At 41.1% G+C, this 18,330-nt stretch overlaps 2 protein-coding genes and 2 pseudogenes across 2 annotated transcripts in view; 2 read left to right on the top strand and 2 right to left on the bottom strand.

The window, feature by feature from the left end:
* The first annotated feature begins 167 nt into the window (after window positions 1-167).
* LOC119366847 (anthranilate O-methyltransferase 2-like) lies at window positions 168-3,632 on the top strand. The gene is made up of 4 exons (XM_037632550.1): window positions 168-260; window positions 354-770; window positions 2,452-2,721; window positions 3,037-3,632. The coding sequence occupies exons 1-4, from the start codon at window positions 186-188 to the stop codon at window positions 3,406-3,408; spliced, it is 1,134 nt and encodes a 377-aa protein (XP_037488447.1). The 5' UTR covers window positions 168-185; the 3' UTR covers window positions 3,409-3,632.
* A 2,258-nt stretch (window positions 3,633-5,890) lies between these two features.
* On the bottom strand, window positions 5,891-8,900 carry LOC119360239 (annotated as a pseudogene).
* A 3,336-nt stretch (window positions 8,901-12,236) lies between these two features.
* On the bottom strand, window positions 12,237-14,190 carry LOC119360240 (annotated as a pseudogene).
* Window positions 14,191-17,856: 3,666 nt separating this feature from the next.
* LOC119366848 (inactive anthranilate O-methyltransferase 1-like) overlaps window positions 17,857-18,330 on the top strand; it is a 1,251-nt gene continuing 777 nt past the window's right edge. The window contains exon 1 of the mRNA XM_037632551.1: window positions 17,857-18,086. Coding sequence (XP_037488448.1) covers window positions 17,979-18,086 — 108 coding nt within the window. The 5' untranslated portion in view covers window positions 17,857-17,978. The remainder of the gene's footprint in view (window positions 18,087-18,330) is intronic.

Genomic DNA, 18,330 nt, shown 5'->3' on the forward strand with positions numbered 1-18,330 from the left:
CTAGCTCATTCCAGATTATTTAATAGCTCATAATTATTTAATAGCCCTGATTGCATATACCCAAAATTATTTAATAGCTCATAGTTAGCCAGTACGCAAGGTGTGTGTAACTGGCTTGCCTCTCTATATAAAGAAGAGCACGAACGTTCTGGATAACAGAGAAACACCACCGGTGATCAACAACCATGAAGGTAGAGGACGTTCTTCACATGGCTACCGGCGACGGAGAGAACAGCTACGCCGCCAACTCCAGGATCCCGGTTTGTATCCAAACTACCATCCCGCACTTGTTTCTGTCTTTCTTTCATGGCATTTCGCGATGCATGACACCCCTTTATGCATACTTTTCGCAGATGAAGGCCATGCTGAAGAACAGGCCATTGCTTCAAAGGACCGTACAAGAGGTATACACCTCGCTCTCCCCTGCGAGCACCATGGTCGTCGCTGACCTCGGCTGCACATCGGGCCCGAACGCTCTCTTCATCGTCGCCGAGGTTACCGGCATGATCTCTGACTACAACCAGAACACAAACGAACAACATGGCGTGGAGCTGCAGTTTCTCCTGAATGACTTGCCCAAGAACGATTTCAACCTCATCTTCCAGTCGCTTGATCAGTTCCATACTGTCACTAGGAAAGGGGAGGGCGATGAGGCGGCGACGCCACCGTACTACGTCGTCGGGCTACCGGGATCGTTCTACAACAGGCTTTGTCCTAGCCAGAGCGTCCATCTTTTCCACTCGTCCTACAGCCTCCATTGGCTCTCCAAGGTACACGCATGATTGCACACTCGTCATACTAAATTATGTTCCAGCCTAAACTGAACATCAGATTGCAACAAAACAGTACTCATCCACACTTGGTCATACACTTATATACAAGCATCATCCAGTGTTTATCATTCCAGTTTTGTCTCCACGAGAAAGCACAGCAAAGGTTATCTATTATACCATAAAAAAGAAGGGACCTAGCTTAGTTAACAGGGCCATACTTTTAAACATCCAAAAACTATGTGCAAAATGACCATGTTATTTCTTTACTGGAAGGAGTAAGACGCATGAAAATAGTTGACTTGCCAAGTAAGGAATAACTATTGTGGTAATGCGGTTTACTTGGGTTCTACATTAGGACTCCATCTTATAGTAAGTGAAACTTGTATGGCTTCTTTGGTTCATGGAGAAAGTAGAGGAAAAATATAGAAACAGAAAACTTCCTTTAGGAGTACTATTCATTCGCTTGGTTCGAAGGAATGGACCAAAGGAGAAGTGGAGGAAACTCTCCTCTTATCCCATTTTCAAAGGAAAGAAATGCGGGAATTCTACAAATCCACTTGGACCTATTTTAGTGATCTCTTGCTTGGCAGGACTCCAAAAGTGTAGGAATAGGAAAACATAGAAAATGATAAGAATGGATGTGCAAAATGGATGATGCGAAACACATATATTTTGCAAGACACGTTTGGTTCATGGAAATAGGAGCAACACATGTATCATTACAAACTTGGCTAAACCAAAGTCAAACCAAATAAAATACTATAATTGTAATGCCATACGCTCTAAGGATCTTAGTCTCGTTCTTTGTGCGTAGGAATTTGAAAAGGAGGTCGTCATCGATTTTAAAATTCCCGTGCTTTTCCTTTGAAACATAGAGCAAAAGCATAATGCCATCCTAATTATAGTTTAGTGCGTGGTTTGACGTTGATTAGACTGTGTTTAGTAGGATTGTTGCATTTTTCCCTATTCCTGTGAACTAACACGCAAATTTACAGAACTGATATATTTTCCAATTCTTAGGTTTGTACGTGCAATTCTATCTTATTCTTGTATTTGTCCTATTCCTATGCTGTCCTTCAAATCAAATATGTTGGTAAAGAATTTGACATACCCATCGGTCATTTGGAATCAACGACGCTTTCTAGATGTCTGCATCTGGAAGAAAGGAAAACATTCAGATGTGTGCAATATGTTACACCAAACATTGGAGTCTGTTATACATGCGTCGTGCATGATCGCTTATTTATGTGTGTTCCTCTTTCCCCTCTCTCATCTCTTACATATGGACCAACTAGCATTGCCACCGACACACTAATCCCTTCGAACAAAAACTTGGTTAATTCACCATGCTCTAGTGTATCAAACCAAGCTTTTTCCACCCCATTGGAGATGGTCTTAGGACATGATTATGTACACGCAAAACATTATGATAATATAGTCATATATACTGTATCAAATTAGTAAATAGTACTCATACTACTGCAAATTATTATTAGTTTTAAGAATGGTAATGTATGTTCCTCATTTTTACATGTAACAGTATACATGCTCTACGATATTTTTCTATAGATTGATTAGTCCCACTCTAAAATCTCGTGCTTATAATCGTGCACAGTTTTTCCCATTTGATCTCAGGTTTACTAAATAATGTCTCGTTTGATTGTACTAAATGTCTTAGGTGCCCGAGCAACTCTCAAGTGGCAACTATGTAAATGAAGGAAACATCCATATTGGAAAGACTACTCCGCATTCAATAGCAAATCTATTCAGAGAACAGTTTCAAATTGACTTCGAGTTGTTCCTTACACTGCGGTCAAAAGAATTGATAAGTGGTGGGCGAATGTTTTTGATGCTTCTGGGACGAAAGAGCGAAGAAATGTTGACGCATGGGGAAATTGGCGCCATGTGGGAATTGCTTTCTGAATCTCTCCAGTCACTTGTCCTCAAGGTATAGTCGGCATGCCTGTGTTATTTTCAAGTTTAATATTCGGTTATGATTAGACACTAAAATCATCTAAGCATAGATCATTCCTATTCACCCTAAAATACATAGTAGTGGCTTTGTTCTTGTGAATCACGATCTCTCGTAGAAATGATACTAAAGCCTTTTGGTATTTTGCTTTTCATAAATAACCTTATGTAATACAAAAATGCCTTTAGCTTGTGCTGAAACGCATGGCGTGGAAACAATCGCTATGATATTCTATAATTATTTGACATGAATTCTATATCAAGTCTTATTGTGGTTACTGGTCCATTGCAGGGTCGCGTGGAAAAAGGAAAACTTGACTCATTCAACCTGCCACTCTACGCCCCATCAGTGGAGGAGGTGAAGGCAGTGGTCAACCACACAGAGCTATTCGACATTGAGCATGTGGGGATGGTCGAAGTCAATTGGGACCCTCAAGATGATGATTCTGACGACGAGCACATGGTGCTTGACCCTGCCAGCAGTGGGAGAAACCTCTCCATGACCATCAGATCAGTGTTAGAGCCACTTATTGCTGGCCACTTCGGCGAGGGCATTACTGATGAGCTGTTTGCAGTGTATGCATGCGTCGTTGCAAAACATCTTGAGAAACGGAATGCCATGTTGCCCAGCATCGTGGTCTCTCTGAAGAAGGCGACGCATTAAAACCTGAACTAGCGACATGTGCGCGAACGGTTTATAAGCCATTATGTATGAATAAATTATATGTCCTACATGTGTTGTAACTATTACGATAAGGCCTCAGATTCGAATATATTTCAACTTCTCAATAGAGGATATTAAGCACAAAGTACTTAGTAACTGTCCATGTAATATGTTATATATTCTAAAATACATGTGCAGGTCATGTGTGAGGCTGCCACGTACAATTTCTGACGGATCTCATCATGGATCCCCACATTACTAAGTGTATCTCAATACATTTAGTGTTGGTGGAGACTTCAATATCGTTGGACATAATGGTGAAAAGACTTAGAAAATGCATCATTGTCCTTTTACTGATTTTTTCAGTTCTACTATTCATACTCTTGCTCTAAGGGAGTTCTATATTAGTGGAATCATCTATACATGGCCTAATAAGCAAGCCCATGCTACTCTCAAGAAATTAGACAAGATCCTTATGTCTAGTGAGTGGGTGGATTTATTTCCTTTAGTTAATTCGAGAAAGGTGGTTTGATGTGTATCTGATCATAATGCTCTAATATTACCCTCTGGGAACAATATCATGACATCATCTAACATAAATGAATTTATATTTTTGTTGAGCTAGGTTAAGAATGATGAGTTTCTTCTTTTGGGTAGTAAAATTTGGAACAAGCGTGTAAGATATGAGGATTCCAATATCATTAACATAAAGCTTAAAATATTTAGTAATTTTCTTAAAGGCTAGAGTTCCAATAAGTTTGGGCATTCCAAAAAGAGGATAAAAGAGCTTCAAGAGGAGTTGGAAGTATTGGGTAATATGGAGGAAGTTGGACCCGTGTCTCCTGAATTGTGTAGTAGGTGGACTGCTATTTGTGTGGAAATAAATGAGACTTTGGTTGATAAGGAATGTATTAGTTATGACAATTACATGATAGATGGTTGTTGTAAGGTGACCAATACAATTACGACAATTACGCTATCGCGTCCCTAGGTGCCACGTGTGTTGGCAGTTTAGGGCTATGGTCCCAAGGGCTCTCGGCGGTGGCTGTACAGCCACGGCTGTGAGGGCAGTGTGGTGGCCAGCCATGACGCCCGGTTGTGGCGCCTCAGGGCCGGGCTTCACCTCCTAGATCCATTCTGCTGCAAGTGGTGAGCTGATGGTGGATCGCTCGACTGCAATGTGCAACAGTGAAGCATCTAGAATTGACCATTATATCAGCATTGTGTAGCAGAGCATCATCTAGAACTATGTTTTTTTTATTTGCACGGTAATACGTGTCTCATTTATAGAATAAAGATCAAGTTACAAGGCACGAAAACACCTATGATTACAGGACTGAAAAGATACATCTAGAATTGTGCTTGACAAGTCACTCGACTGCAATGCAGACGGATTAAAAACATTAACATTTTATAAATTGCCATGCTTTTTCACACGAATACAAATTGTTCTCACAATGCGTGCCTTTTGGGCTATATAAATAAACTTTCCTCCTTCTTTACAAATAAAGCAATCATATGCGACAAGTTCAACTATGAAAAGAAAGTGAAAAAGATCACCAAATGGCCAGTAGATCAGGAAATCAGCGGCAAAGTGAGACGACGTGCGTCAGCAGTTACCGCGTCCATTTTATGACCAAGTTAGTCGTGATCCCGCTGTCTAGAGAGCAGGTGTCAATGCTACAAAAATGCAAGGGAATTTGAAGATATAGTCAGAAGTCCGTCTATCTGGTTAGCACGGGTTTGAATAAACCCTGTCAGATCCAGGCTTGCCAGTCGGACCCAGCTAGAACCTGACAAACAAAGCTCCAAAGAAAGCTCACCGTGCGCTACATGAGAATAAGATGCTGGACCGTCAACACAAACATGAAGCTGAACCTGGATTTCACAATAAAGAAAATGACAGGACTCTTTAAAAAAAAAAACTACAGTAAACAATTAAAACTTGAATCACTACTCCCGTGACCCTTCAGGTTCATCCCTTCAGGTAAAAATTTACTTGGCGACGCTGTGTATCACACTATCTACTGGATAAATTATTTTTCGGCTCACTTACTTCATCACTGTTTCGGCCCATATATTCTGTGACGACCTAGTCGACATGGCTCCTTTGCACCCTGCTTGGTGCTGACCAAGGTTTTGGGTACCTGGTGGAATATTCGGATACCGCCCGGTATCCGCGTTTCTCGCCACCCCATGAGATACGTATGTACCGAGCGAATTTTTTTGATTTTTTTCAAAAATTTTGAATTTAAACTCTGATAGTTATGTTAGATATGTCCGAAACTTCTAGAGGACAGGCAGCCAGCCATCACGTAGTGGTAACCTGGCCTCCTCATTATTTCTGTTGTGGTCTTGGGTTCGAGTGTCGTAGTTGTTGTTTTTTGGCGGGATTCGATCTAATAACCTCAAGGCAAGAGAACTACATATACGACCTACCACCATGCCAGATGGTGGTTGGTGAACAAATTGAGTCGAGCACTTATCTATAGAACACTCAAATAATTTTAATTCAAAATTCAATTTCAAATTTCGTCCGAATTTTTTTCCGGGATTTCATGGTAACCGAGAATTCCGGTGCCCCGAGAGAAAAAACTTGCACTCGGGATCCAAATCCTTGGTGCTCACTCCAGTGAACGAGTTGATCTCGCCCAGCCAGACATCGGCGAGGTGTCGGTTTGCCGCCTCTGTCAAGTGGACGCCGTCCCAGTACAGCCGAGCAGACGGATCCCGGCACGTCGTCGCGGCTGCATCGCCGCATAGAACCGTCGCGTTCATTCCGTACCTTCCAGGCCCTCCACAGCACACCATTAGTACGTCCTCTTCAAAACCTGCAATCATCCATCAATCAACGTCAACCACCTTCCATGATGACATTTTGTGTGTGTGCTATGCAACTAACGAAGATTCTTTCAGTTGAGTTGGCGGTGCTAACCGAACTTGTGTGGCGACTCCACCATCTCCATGATTGGACGAAAGAAATCGGCGTAGATGATCTTGACGTTACGGTGCTTGGCCCGGTGCTTGGTGAGAGCCGCCTGCAGCAGCTCGTTGTGGTACAGCCCCAGCTCGTTGTGCGCTGTCAGACAGCCGGTTTTGGAGTTGTATGCTGACGGTGGGGCGCCGGCGAACTTGGTCAGGATGGGCGGCGAGCATCCGGACGGGATCACGCCGGGAACCACCAGGATCCTCGCCCCGTGCTTGATCAGCCTCTGTTGATAGCAGCAATATTTGGTTAGCATTGATGATCGATTGGTCATTGCGTATGTGAAGCTTAATGACTGCTTAAGAGCTAGAGTACCTCGATGGCCATGGAGATGGTTGCGACAACATCTGGAACGAAGGACCGGACTTCCTGCACCGTTTTGCTTTGGAAAGAGAAGTGATAGTCGTTGACTCCGAACTCGCCCACTAGGAAGAGGGACGTGCCGAAGAATTTCTTGCACTCTGGATGCAAGATGCATATCATTTGAGTTCTCATCAAGCGTTGACTTGGCTAATGATGGCTACGAATGTATATGGAATTATGAATAGCATATAATTGTAACCTCGAGCTGTGTGGCACAATGTAGGCTTCATGGACTCGAACCACTCCAGCTGCACGCCTAGGCTGGTGTAGAGGGGGAACTTGCTGGAGCCACCGGGGATGTCCCTCTCATGGAAGAAACCGGCGTCGAGGGCAGTGGCGGCTCCAACGGCGAAGTTGGCACCTCGGCGGAAGCTGCCGTTGTGCGCCAGGGTGGGCGGCACATACGGCAGGCCCAGGTTTTCAGCTAATCAGTCCCACAAAGAGCCTACAGTCATCGACTGGTACATATTCCGGTAGCCGGCCAGTCGGAAATCAAATGGAGGAGCACGAACATACCGATGAAGTCGATGATGAGCCGCCCGTCCCCGTTGCGGCCGGTGGGGCGGCCGAAGAAGGTGGTGCCGTAGGGAGGCCTTGTGACGTGGTCGAAGACGGAGTACCATCCGAAGACGATGGGGTTGTTGCCCGTATCAGCGAAGGAGTCGCTGAAGCTGAAGATGGACTTGTAGCGATGGCCGCCGGAGGGGGAAGAGGAGGAGCACAGCGGCGCATACGAGCTTGTGCGTCCTGACCGTTTAATGGTGAACGACGTTGAAACATGGGCAGAAGAAGACAGACGTAAGATGATGCTCAAGTTGGCCTAAAAATAATCAAACAACTACTCTGCTTATCTTTACCTGAGTTTGGAGTTAAACTATGAGGGCTGCGTGCCTCTCGCCCGCTAATGCCGGATCCTGTTGCTGGATCCACCGACTGGCACAACGTGGGCACAGCAGCAGTGGTGCTGACCAATTTGTTTGTCGAACCGCAGTCCTAATCATCCACTGGTGCGTTTGCAAAATAGGAGTGTTATGTAGTGTTGAATCCTAATCCTATATGGTTGGAAAACCACAGGATTTTGCTTCAAAGGGTGCTTCACATCGCGGGAAAAACAAAGTAATTATAAGAAAACGGTTTGTTTAAAAATAGTGCATAGCCTGGGGGTTCAAATCCCCGAATCAAACAATGTACATCAATTTTTTTTCCCTAAATATCAAAATCCTAAAAAAAATCTTATATTTTTCTCCGAATAATAAGTGCCCACACAAAACATCAAATTAAGGCGCGAATTCTGAGGGTTCGAATCAAACAATTGATGTTTATTTTTAGTATTTTTGGAATACCAAAGTAAGGACCACGTGAAGTGGGTTCAAAATTAATATCCCGGACACTCTCAACTTTATCTACATTGAACATACAACATTACATTGTTAAGATCAAAGTTTGGTATTTATCTGGATTCAATTGCTAGTATATTTTAGGCATTAATTGGATTCTCGGTTTGTAATGGGTATAACAAAATTTTGAACTGCATGTATATTACAACACGATTCAGAATTGAAATACAAATAATATTTAAGTAGTCAAGTACAGAAATGTATGTCATGTTCTTTTCATTAGAAATGATTATTTAGTCCAAAGCTTCATGAAATTTGGCATGGGGTACCATGATATGACCTCAAGAGCCTTAATTAAAAATTTCAAAAGGATTCACAAATTCTGTAGTACATTAGTGATTTCAAACCAAAGCATCTTCAAGGAAAATGCCATAGCTTTCCATGCACTATGGTTGTGCTATTTTCTAGTTTCCACTAGATTGTTTTTCAGTGATGACCTAAAAAGGTTCCACGTTTTTAGACACATGCAACATATATATCGCATTAAATTGTTCACATCAAAGCCTTCCAAATAATATGATGTACATTTATAAAGGGGTTGCCCTTAGGCTTTGGCAAATGCTATTACGTCATGGTCCACTGCAGTAGTGGCTTCAACACCGATAGCCTATTTGCTGAGGGTGACCTACCGCCCGACGGTGACCAGGTGGTCGGGTCCAACGGCCTAATGCCATACAGTAGATGTTGGACTCTACGAATTCAGGCCACACGCGGTTGTGCTCTGGATGGTCCTCCTCGGTGGCCATGTGGGCTGCGTGGACATAGTGGTTCGCCGAACAAGCAGGATGCCATCATATCGATATTTTAGCATGGCCGGAGGTGAGCCATTGGATGAGATAGCAGCCTCGAGATATATGACGACGGCGAGGGAGGCCGGCCAGGGGAGCGGACAATGTGAGGGCGAACATCAGGGCATGCACATCGGTTGGAAGTTTAACTGTCGGGGTCATGGGGGCGCGCCGGGAGATCAGTCGAAGCTATCGACGATGCAGGAGAAGCACACTGGCGGGGCTTTATTTATAGACTGCGATATAGTGGGCGGTGCAGCAATATACGCACGCTACTCCTATTTTTCCTAGCTAGTTACTAGTGACGACCATTATGTGTGCTCATCAGTGCTGAGGTGGCAGTTATAGCCTATTCTATAGTGGTGGTATGATGAATGGCCATGAAAGAGTGTGAACCCGAGCAATACAAAGTAGGGAGAGAGAAAATCAATAACAATCCTAGTACAATCCAGAATTTATGGTTTTGTTATAATTAAGCAAGGAAACCCCACACTACAAGTATTCATTGCGATAAAAAATTATATCATGATATGTATAGATATTAAAAACAAACACAAACACAAACACATAGAAACACACTTACATCAGTGGCACAAACTGAAGTACATGAACCTTGATACTATCACATTTATTATTTGAATATATTTTAACACTATTCATTTTGGTGAAATGTACAATATTGTTTTCTTCAAAAAGTAGCATGGTTATAGTGACAAATGGGGGTCTACCATAACACTTTGAGTTTATAATCACAGTGAAATTAAAGTCTAAATTTTGTTAGATATGAGGGAGGGGAAGTCGGTTAAAGCTGCGGGATGTATCAACGAAAGAAATATTAATATTTCGTGATATAATTAATGATTTGTGAGTAAGTAAAAATACTTAGTATAAATATATCATACATTATGAATAATGTTTATCATATAAAAAATGAGTAGTCTTTTGGTATTTGGTTTGACTCACATGTCCAGACACAACTGATATCTCAACCGTTGGCTCATCTTCGTATTCACACCAGCATATGCAATAAGAAATGTATTTCTATTTGATGTGAAATTGTTTTACATTTGATGACTTGTATCTGTGAAAGTCGTTCTTGATTGTTCATGGACTCATGTAAAAAATTATCAACTGATAAATTTATTTATTTCTTCCGTCTCACCATTTACTTAATAGATTGGCTTGCTTTGGAAGCACGCCGACAGCCTTTCCTAATCCATCTTTTACAATGTGATTTTATTGTACATGCCTAACATGGCCTGATGAGAATAAAGATACATTCTAGTAATACAACGTAAATGCGTGTGCATGCGCCGATGGCTGATTAGCTTTTTGAAGGTTCATGCATGCACTTCTTCTTAATTCGTGAAAATTTTCAAATTATCAACTTCTTTTAAAATCTATTGTGAACATTTTTGTTTTAATTTGTGAACTTTTTTCATTTTGGTGAGAATTTTTCAAATTATGAACACTAGTCATCAACCCGTGCGACAGCACGGGCTAGCGATTTTTGAAAAATTATAGAGTTGTCCATAGAGAGTTTTTGTAAGTTTATTTTTTCTAAATTCGTGTAGAAATTAGAAATACAAAATATTTATATTAACAATTTACTATTTTAGTATCTACTTCAGATTTGTGCCAGAACCAAAATTGCTGACACCATCATATATATTTAATGGCTCCTATTATACATATGAAGGTGTGTTTTATTTTTTACATTATTATACATATAAAATCTATGGGTTTTCTCTCTATCGGCTACTATTGTCATGGTCACTCCATGGTTCCACATGCATGCATGCGGTTAAAATATTCCATTAAACATGGTGCAACAACCGCGTTGTGGGACATTAGTTTATGCCAATCACTCTTCATCCAGTCGATTGTCCACGCATCTATATCTAACTCATCGGTGCCCCTGCCAACCAAGTGCTTATCAGTTCAACATGCCGGTGAGCTCCACGCCTTGAGAATTGTTGTGACTCAGTTCATGCTTATCCTTGTACTTTTAATATGTTTGGAAGGTCGGTGAACTTCCACATGTTGTCTTTCATTAAGTTACATTTCGCCTTTTACAGAGCTATCGTTGTCTGAAACAATCACAATCCAAAAGAATTACTGATGTGGAAAAAAATAATACGACAATCACTTCCACGCGCCAAATAAAAAATGTACAAATGGACGTGTAGATTGATTCCAATCACCCTCTTGTGTCGAGGAAGAAAGCGAAGTGGAGCGGGCCCAAAGGCCATCACATCTTCATTCGGCATGTTTACATGCATACATCGGCCTAGCTCTCCCTTTCGTCCATCACTTCTCTTTTCTTTGGAACATGAGCATCAATATATTTGGTGAGTCAATAGATAGTATATTCATTTGTTAGGCACGATTCATACTTTACTAAATCTTTCTACTATATGCACCCTGACATCCACATATGTGTCGTACAAAGTTTTATTTGTTTGGAAACCAGAATTTGCTTTTTGTCAAAGAATTATTAACTTCGATGTCAATGTCAGGACAAAGTCTTGATGTTGAACGTATTTGTTCCTTTCCCCAATATATTTGTTCTCGACGTGCAAGTGCAAAATATATGTAGTCTAAAAAAGGCCTCGTGTGTCCACGAGGTTGAATTTCTTTTATCTGGCCAGAACCACTAGCTAACTAAGGAATTAATATTTATATGTGGTGGCGAAATTGCGGCCGTTTAGTTAAATAATTATTGTTAAGTCACACTGCTCTTTTGGTCCCAGCCACGCAGTCGATAATCACGATACATATTGCACAGCTCATGGATTTTTTTCATGCATCTCCAACATGCAATTACACAACCAAACATTTACCATAATTTAGATATCGAGAAATTAGTACATGGAGTGCACTCCGCATATTTATTTTCCAAAAAAGTTGTCCAGCGATGTACTAATACATATGCTATTGGTTGGAGAGGCTGCATGCACCGATCGAGAAATATCAATGGACAAGGTATGATAGCCCAAAACATGTTAATATAAATTATAGATAATAGATCGAAGGTTGATCAACATTTTTTTCATACATTGATCATGTTGTGAGTTCAACACATTTACTACTCCCTCCGTCCCATAATGTAAGAAGTTTTTTGACACTATACCAGTGTCAAAAAAGTCCAATATTATACAGTTAAGTGGTTAATTAACGTGTTTTCATCCTTAATGATAGTCATTAATGAACAGACATCATGTACCATTTGTGGGATGTTTATTTATACAGTTAAGTGGTTTTTTTCTTCTCTTTACACAAATCGACTTACTATCACACCAATGCCCCCATTCGTTCAGAAATTCTTGAAACATCTATGCCAATTCTGGTGCTGAAGGCCTGCACAATAACAAGAGAGAAATTTATAAAATTTGTTAACTTAATTTGATGCAAAGTAGATAACTTTATAATTTGATATTTAGATAGAAAATCCTCCATCACAATATGCTATTTTTTTTGCAGCCGCATCTAATTGAATTTAGCACATACATTCTGGCCACAAGAGAGGGGTAAAGAAAGATGGAAATCAATTCGAACTTCTAGGCTAGCTTTCCCCCTTCTTTCGTTTCTTTCTATCGTTCTACAGCCTAAGAAAATGATTGGAGAGGAATCTATAGCTCAGCAGTTTCACATACGCACATGGACTCTCTTATATTTTCTTTTGTGCCTTCTACTTGTATATATGTTGCTATTTCAGTTTAATGTTACCTTAGAAACTAACATTACCCGTCAGATAAGTATGAACATATATTTTTTATAAGGCTATCGATCCAAGGTTCCAAAAAGGAAAAATAATATTTGACACAAAAATCATTTCAATCAGCAAATAATGCTTTTAATGATACAATTTTCATGCCACATAAACTATATTTTATTGCTATAATTACTTATTGGTCGAAACCTTAATCCTAGGACTCGTGTGCGCATTATGTTTTGCAACATGTGTATGTACGTACCCGGGAGTGTATAGTGTAGAATATTCTGTTGTCAGCAACAGAGTGATTAGCGTTAATGATGACGGCCCCTTATTCCTCAAGAATGGTGATCACCTCATGGAGCTTGATAGGCCTGTCCGTGCTGCATATCAGCCTCACCTCCATGCTTGCATCGTCATATTGCTGCACCTCCACTACCCGTGGTGCTGCCTCCAATTTTTTTTCTCCATCTGGTGACCTCGCACCGCTGCTCGTGGTAGCAGTGATAGTGGGCGTCGAGATGCCACTAACTCCCAGTAAGGTAGCCATGGCTTGTGCAGAGGCCTTCTTGTGTTGTAGATCATCGACCCGTTCCTTGAGGTTCTTGATGTATGATGCCGCCACATCCAGGCAGCCTAGCTGACTCGGTGTATCCTATATATGCATTAAAGGAACAATAATATAAACATATTATGAAGTGATTTTTTTATTTGATGACATGATTTCCTTGACTGATAATATTGATAATGGACAAGTTGTATTTTTTCCCAGTTTATTTATGGTGATGCATGTGATTACACATAACAACCCTGTTGGATTGAAACTATATTATTCATAGCATCTTTGTAAACCCATACTTTCAAACATCGCAATATCTCGGCGCTATAGCGTTTAGAGGTGCATCATGCTAAGTCGATTCCCACCAGTTAACGCGCTATAACACTAGTTAGCGTGCTAACGATTCTTTCGCTATTTGCCATAATCCACTATTTAAAACTTGCGTAAAAAAATTGTGGATGTCCTTAATCGACAGTGTGTTTGTACTCTTTGCTTAATAATATGGCTGTGTGGATCAATCAAAAAAGAACTATGTGTTCGTACTTTGCACTTGTTTTTCAACCGCGCCTCGACATGCCATGAGCTCCAAAAATAGTACTTTTGGACGGAGGGAGTAGTACCTAATGTGAAAATAAATGCCCAGCAAACACTCCTAATTACCATTCTCCACTTAAATATTCACAATATATAAACTCATTAGTTTCTGGAGAGGACGAGACCATGAGATAATAAACAGGGAGAATTGGAGAGAAACAACCAGCTAGATATCAATCAACTATATAAGAAAAAAGGGAACAAGCTAGCATGTGAACAGAAGTGTGTTCTTTCATTACAGCATGGGGGAAGTGTTGTTTTGGGATGAGGGATGCGAGCTTCTCGTAGAGCGCCTTCATGCGCTGCCTCCTCTTCCTCTCCGACCTCTTCTTCTCCATCGGTGACGCCGTGCTGCCGGTCGCCCTGGCCTTCATCTCCATCTAGCTTAACAGGGAGAGATCGATCAGCAGCCGTGGTCTTAATGCTCTAGAAGGAAATTTAATCGTAATGGAGAAGAAGATACCGAGGTGCAGGCAGATGCTAGGTTCATGGCGGCAGCTCTAGCTAGGTAGGATGCGACGGAGGAGGAAGAAGGAGTGCGTGGTAAGGGCTGGCCTGATCTGAGGATATATGCTAGGCCAATGGGTGTATAGAAAAAAGGCCAGGTATATATGGGTGGGCCAATCCATCAAAAAACACCATTTTAGCACACACACAAAAAACGATGTTACTATTCATATACTGGCCTAAATCGCCGACACCCCCTGTCTCCGCCACTGGTGTGATGGAGAAATTTCAACGGAGATTTGCAGCTGCGTGTTGTTGTCATATGCTCCCTCCGTTCCACAATATAGTGTGCCTATGCTTTCCGAAATCTAAATTTGACTATAAATTTAACCAACGAGACCGATTGCGACGGGAGCAAATATTATACCAATGATTTCGCTATTTCGATACGAATTCAATGCTATAATTTTTACTCCCGCCGCAGTCGGTCTCGATGGTTGAATTTATTGTCAAACTTAAATTTTGGGAAGCACGGGCGCACTACATTGTACTAATCAGCTCAAACATAATAAATATAACATCAAGGTTCACGGACCACTGAACGACCATTGCCTTCGCCAGAACGAGCCGCCGACGTGCCGTTGTTGCTGCTCCCATACTGTAGCCGGCCTAACCTTGTTGATCAACCAGGAAGTCTCGTGCACGTGCCCCTAAAAATCAGCGCCAACAGCTAGTTATATGAAGTTTCTTACGGTACGTGTTTTGGGACCTGTTGGGGTTGCTGTAATAGCATATTTCCGGGCCAATTATATGAAGTTGTCACATCAAATATAGCCCAACTAATAGTCACTTGTACAATAGTTAGTCGTACTAGTATGTTATTAATATGCGGCCCATCTTTTTCTCTCACAAAACGTGTTGGAGCACACGCTACAGCCGGTTGTAATTCTACAGCCCGTTTATCATCTCTATCCTTCAACTAGGATAAAATCTAACGCGGGATCTCTTATAGCCCAGCTATGTCACTTTAGGGAATCTCCAATGCTGACATCCAAATTTGCTCCGGTATCCATCCGCGGACAGGTGGTGACTTGTCCACCGACACTGATGAAGGAGGTGGCCATCCAAAGCTAGCACTACTAGGGAAAACCCTAGCAGTAGCGCTGGTTTTGTGCTCACTAGTAGCGCGGGTAGGCGCGCTACTAATAAGGTGCTACAGCTATTGCTTAGCAGTAAGGCGTGCCGGCGCGCGCTACTGCTAGGACAAATAGTTGTAGCGTTTGTTCACCCCCACGCTACTGCTAATGAAACTAGTGGCAGCGCGTTTTCTCTCCATGGCTACTAGTATTCATTTTTTATTTTTTTTATTTTTAGTGTATTTATGCGGTTTTCTCTCCATCATACAAATATTGGTACAATACCAGTTATGAGGTTTACATCATTATGTCCATAACAGTGTGTCAAATGAAGGCGGATTAGGTTCAAGTGGAGGCAATATGTGGTGCATGTCAAAAGTATACTACTAATCCAAACTTGATCTAGTTTGGACTAGTAGTACTTTCGATGTGCACCACATGTTGCCTCCACTTGAATCTAATCCGCCGGCACAATGATGCCAGTGTGCCCAGCGATGGCGAGAAGTCTAGAAATTTTGCTGTTCGGCGCCACGATCGCGTCCAATTGGTGCTCCATCATTAGCTTCTCTAGCCCATTCGCATTCAGCTCCTTCAGGCGACGGATCGCAGCTCTCTCCCAGGGGCCAATGCCATCTGTGTTTTGGGCAGTGATAAGGTCAAGCTGCCCGAAATCTTTCATCCTCTCCTGCACTAACATATAAGGAAATTTTCTTTCAAAGAAAACATATAAGAAATTTTTCAAAAGAAGCACCACTAACTAACATGGTGATTCTATGATTTTTCTAGAGTTTGATGGCCTGACATAGTGACATGCCCTATCCATGGGGATTGTATATTCTATATAAAAATAGATACTCCCTCGGCCCCATAATGTATGTCATTTTTATATAAATAAAACGTCCTATATTATGGGATGGAGGGAGCATATTTTTATAGAGCCGTTTGTTTGAACAATTGAACCTATACCAAGAAGTGAAGAGATGAAATATGTATTCAGTTGTTTTTTGGTGCACTTGCCTCCACAGGATGCTTGTTGTTGAATGCTATGATGTCTGCTAGCGATTGAACCGGGAAGTAGACCAAATCTGCCAAATACGCGTTTATGCTCAGTTTGAACTCTGCCTGCATCGCAATCCCCTCGTTGGAACGAATTTCATCGCAATCATGTAGCGTTTATGCTCAGTTCTCGACCACCACTATTCATTCGCTTGGTTCGAAGGAATGGACCAAAGGAGAAGTGGAGGAAACTCTCCTCTTATCCCATTTTCAAAGGAAAGAAATGCGGGAATTCTACAAATCCACTTGGACCTATTTTAGTGATCTCTTGCTTGGCAGGACTCCAAAAGTGTAGGAATAGGAAAACATAGAAAATGATAAGAATGGATGTGCAAAATGGATGATGCGAAACACATATATTTTGCAAGACACGTTTGGTTCATGGAAATAGGAGCAACACATGTATCATTACAAACTTGGCTAAACCAAAGTCAAACCAAATAAAATACTATAATTGTAATGCCATACGCTCTAAGGATCTTAGTCTCGTTCTTTGTGCGTAGGAATTTGAAAAGGAGGTCGTCATCAATTTTAAAATTCCCGTGCTTTTCCTTTGAAACATAGAGCAAAAGCATAATCCCATCCTAATTATAGTTTAGTGCGTGGTTTGACGTTGATTAGACTGTGTTTAGTAGGATTGTTGCATTTTTCCCTATTCCTGTGAACTAACACGCAAATTTACAGAACTGATATATTTTCCAATTCTTAGGTTTGTACGTGCAATTCTATCTTATTCTTGTATTTGTCCTATTCCTATGCTGTCCTTCAAATCAAATATGTTGGTAAAGAATTTGACATACCCATCGGTCATTTGGAATCAACGACGCTTTCTAGATGTCTGCATCTGGAAGAAAGGAAAACATTCAGATGTGTGCAATATGTTACACCAAACATTGGAGTCTGTTATACATGCGTCGTGCATGATCGCTTATTTATGCGTGTTCCTCTTTCCCCTCTCTCATCTCTTACATATGGACCAACTAGCATTGCCACCGACACACTAATCCCTTCGAACAAAAACTTGGTTAATTCACCATGCTCTAGTGTATCAAACCAAGCTTTTTCCACCCCATTGGAGATGGTCTTAGGACATGATTATGTACACGCAAAACATTATGATAATATAGTCATATATACTGTATCAAATTAGTAAATAGTACTCATACTACTGCAAATTATTATTAGTTTTAAGAATGGTAATGTATGTTCCTCATTTTTACATGTAACAGTATACATGCTCTACGATATTTTTCTATAGATTGATTAGTCCCACTCTAAAATCTCGTGCTTATAATCGTGCACAGTTTTTCCCATTTGATCTCAGGTTTACTAAATAATGTCTCGTTTGATTGTACTAAATGTCTTAGGTGCCCGAGCAACTCTCAAGTGGCAACTATGTAAATGAAGGAAACATCCATATTGGAAAGACTACTCCGCATTCAATAGCAAATCTATTCAGAGAACAGTTTCAAATTGACTTCGAGTTGTTCCTTACACTGCGGTCAAAAGAATTGATAAGTGGTGGGCGAATGTTTTTGATGCTTCTGGGACGAAAGAGCGAAGAAATGTTGACGCATGGGGAAATTGGCGCCATGTGGGAATTGCTTTCTGAATCTCTCCAGTCACTTGTCCTCAAGGTATAGTCGGCATGCCTGTGTTATTTTCAAGTTTAATATTCGGTTATGATTAGACACTAAAATCATCTAAGCATAGATCATTCCTATTCACCCTAAAATACATAGTAGTGGCTTTGTTCTTGTGAATCACGATCTCTCGTAGAAATGATACTAAAGCCTTTTGGTATTTTGCTTTTCATAAATAACCTTATGTAATACAAAAATGCCTTTAGCTTGTGCTGAAACGCATGGCGTGGAAACAATC

This window comes from Triticum dicoccoides, chromosome 2B (assembly GCF_002162155.2).
Source record: "Triticum dicoccoides isolate Atlit2015 ecotype Zavitan chromosome 2B, WEW_v2.0, whole genome shotgun sequence".
NCBI lineage: Eukaryota > Viridiplantae > Streptophyta > Magnoliopsida > Poales > Poaceae > Triticum > Triticum dicoccoides.

What these genes read in the sequence shown, in the direction of transcription:
- LOC119366847 (XM_037632550.1), top strand. Translation starts at nt 186, where the DNA reads ATGAAGGTAGAGGACGTTCTTCACATGGCTACCGGCGACGGAGAGAAC. An exon ending in GCCTCCATTGGCTCTCCAAG is followed by an intron (nt 771 to 2,451) that starts GTACACGCATGA and finishes TAAATGTCTTAG; the next exon opens with GTGCCCGAGCAACTCTCAAG. An exon ending in TCCAGTCACTTGTCCTCAAG is followed by an intron (nt 2,722 to 3,036) that starts GTATAGTCGGCA and finishes GGTCCATTGCAG; the next exon opens with GGTCGCGTGGAAAAAGGAAA.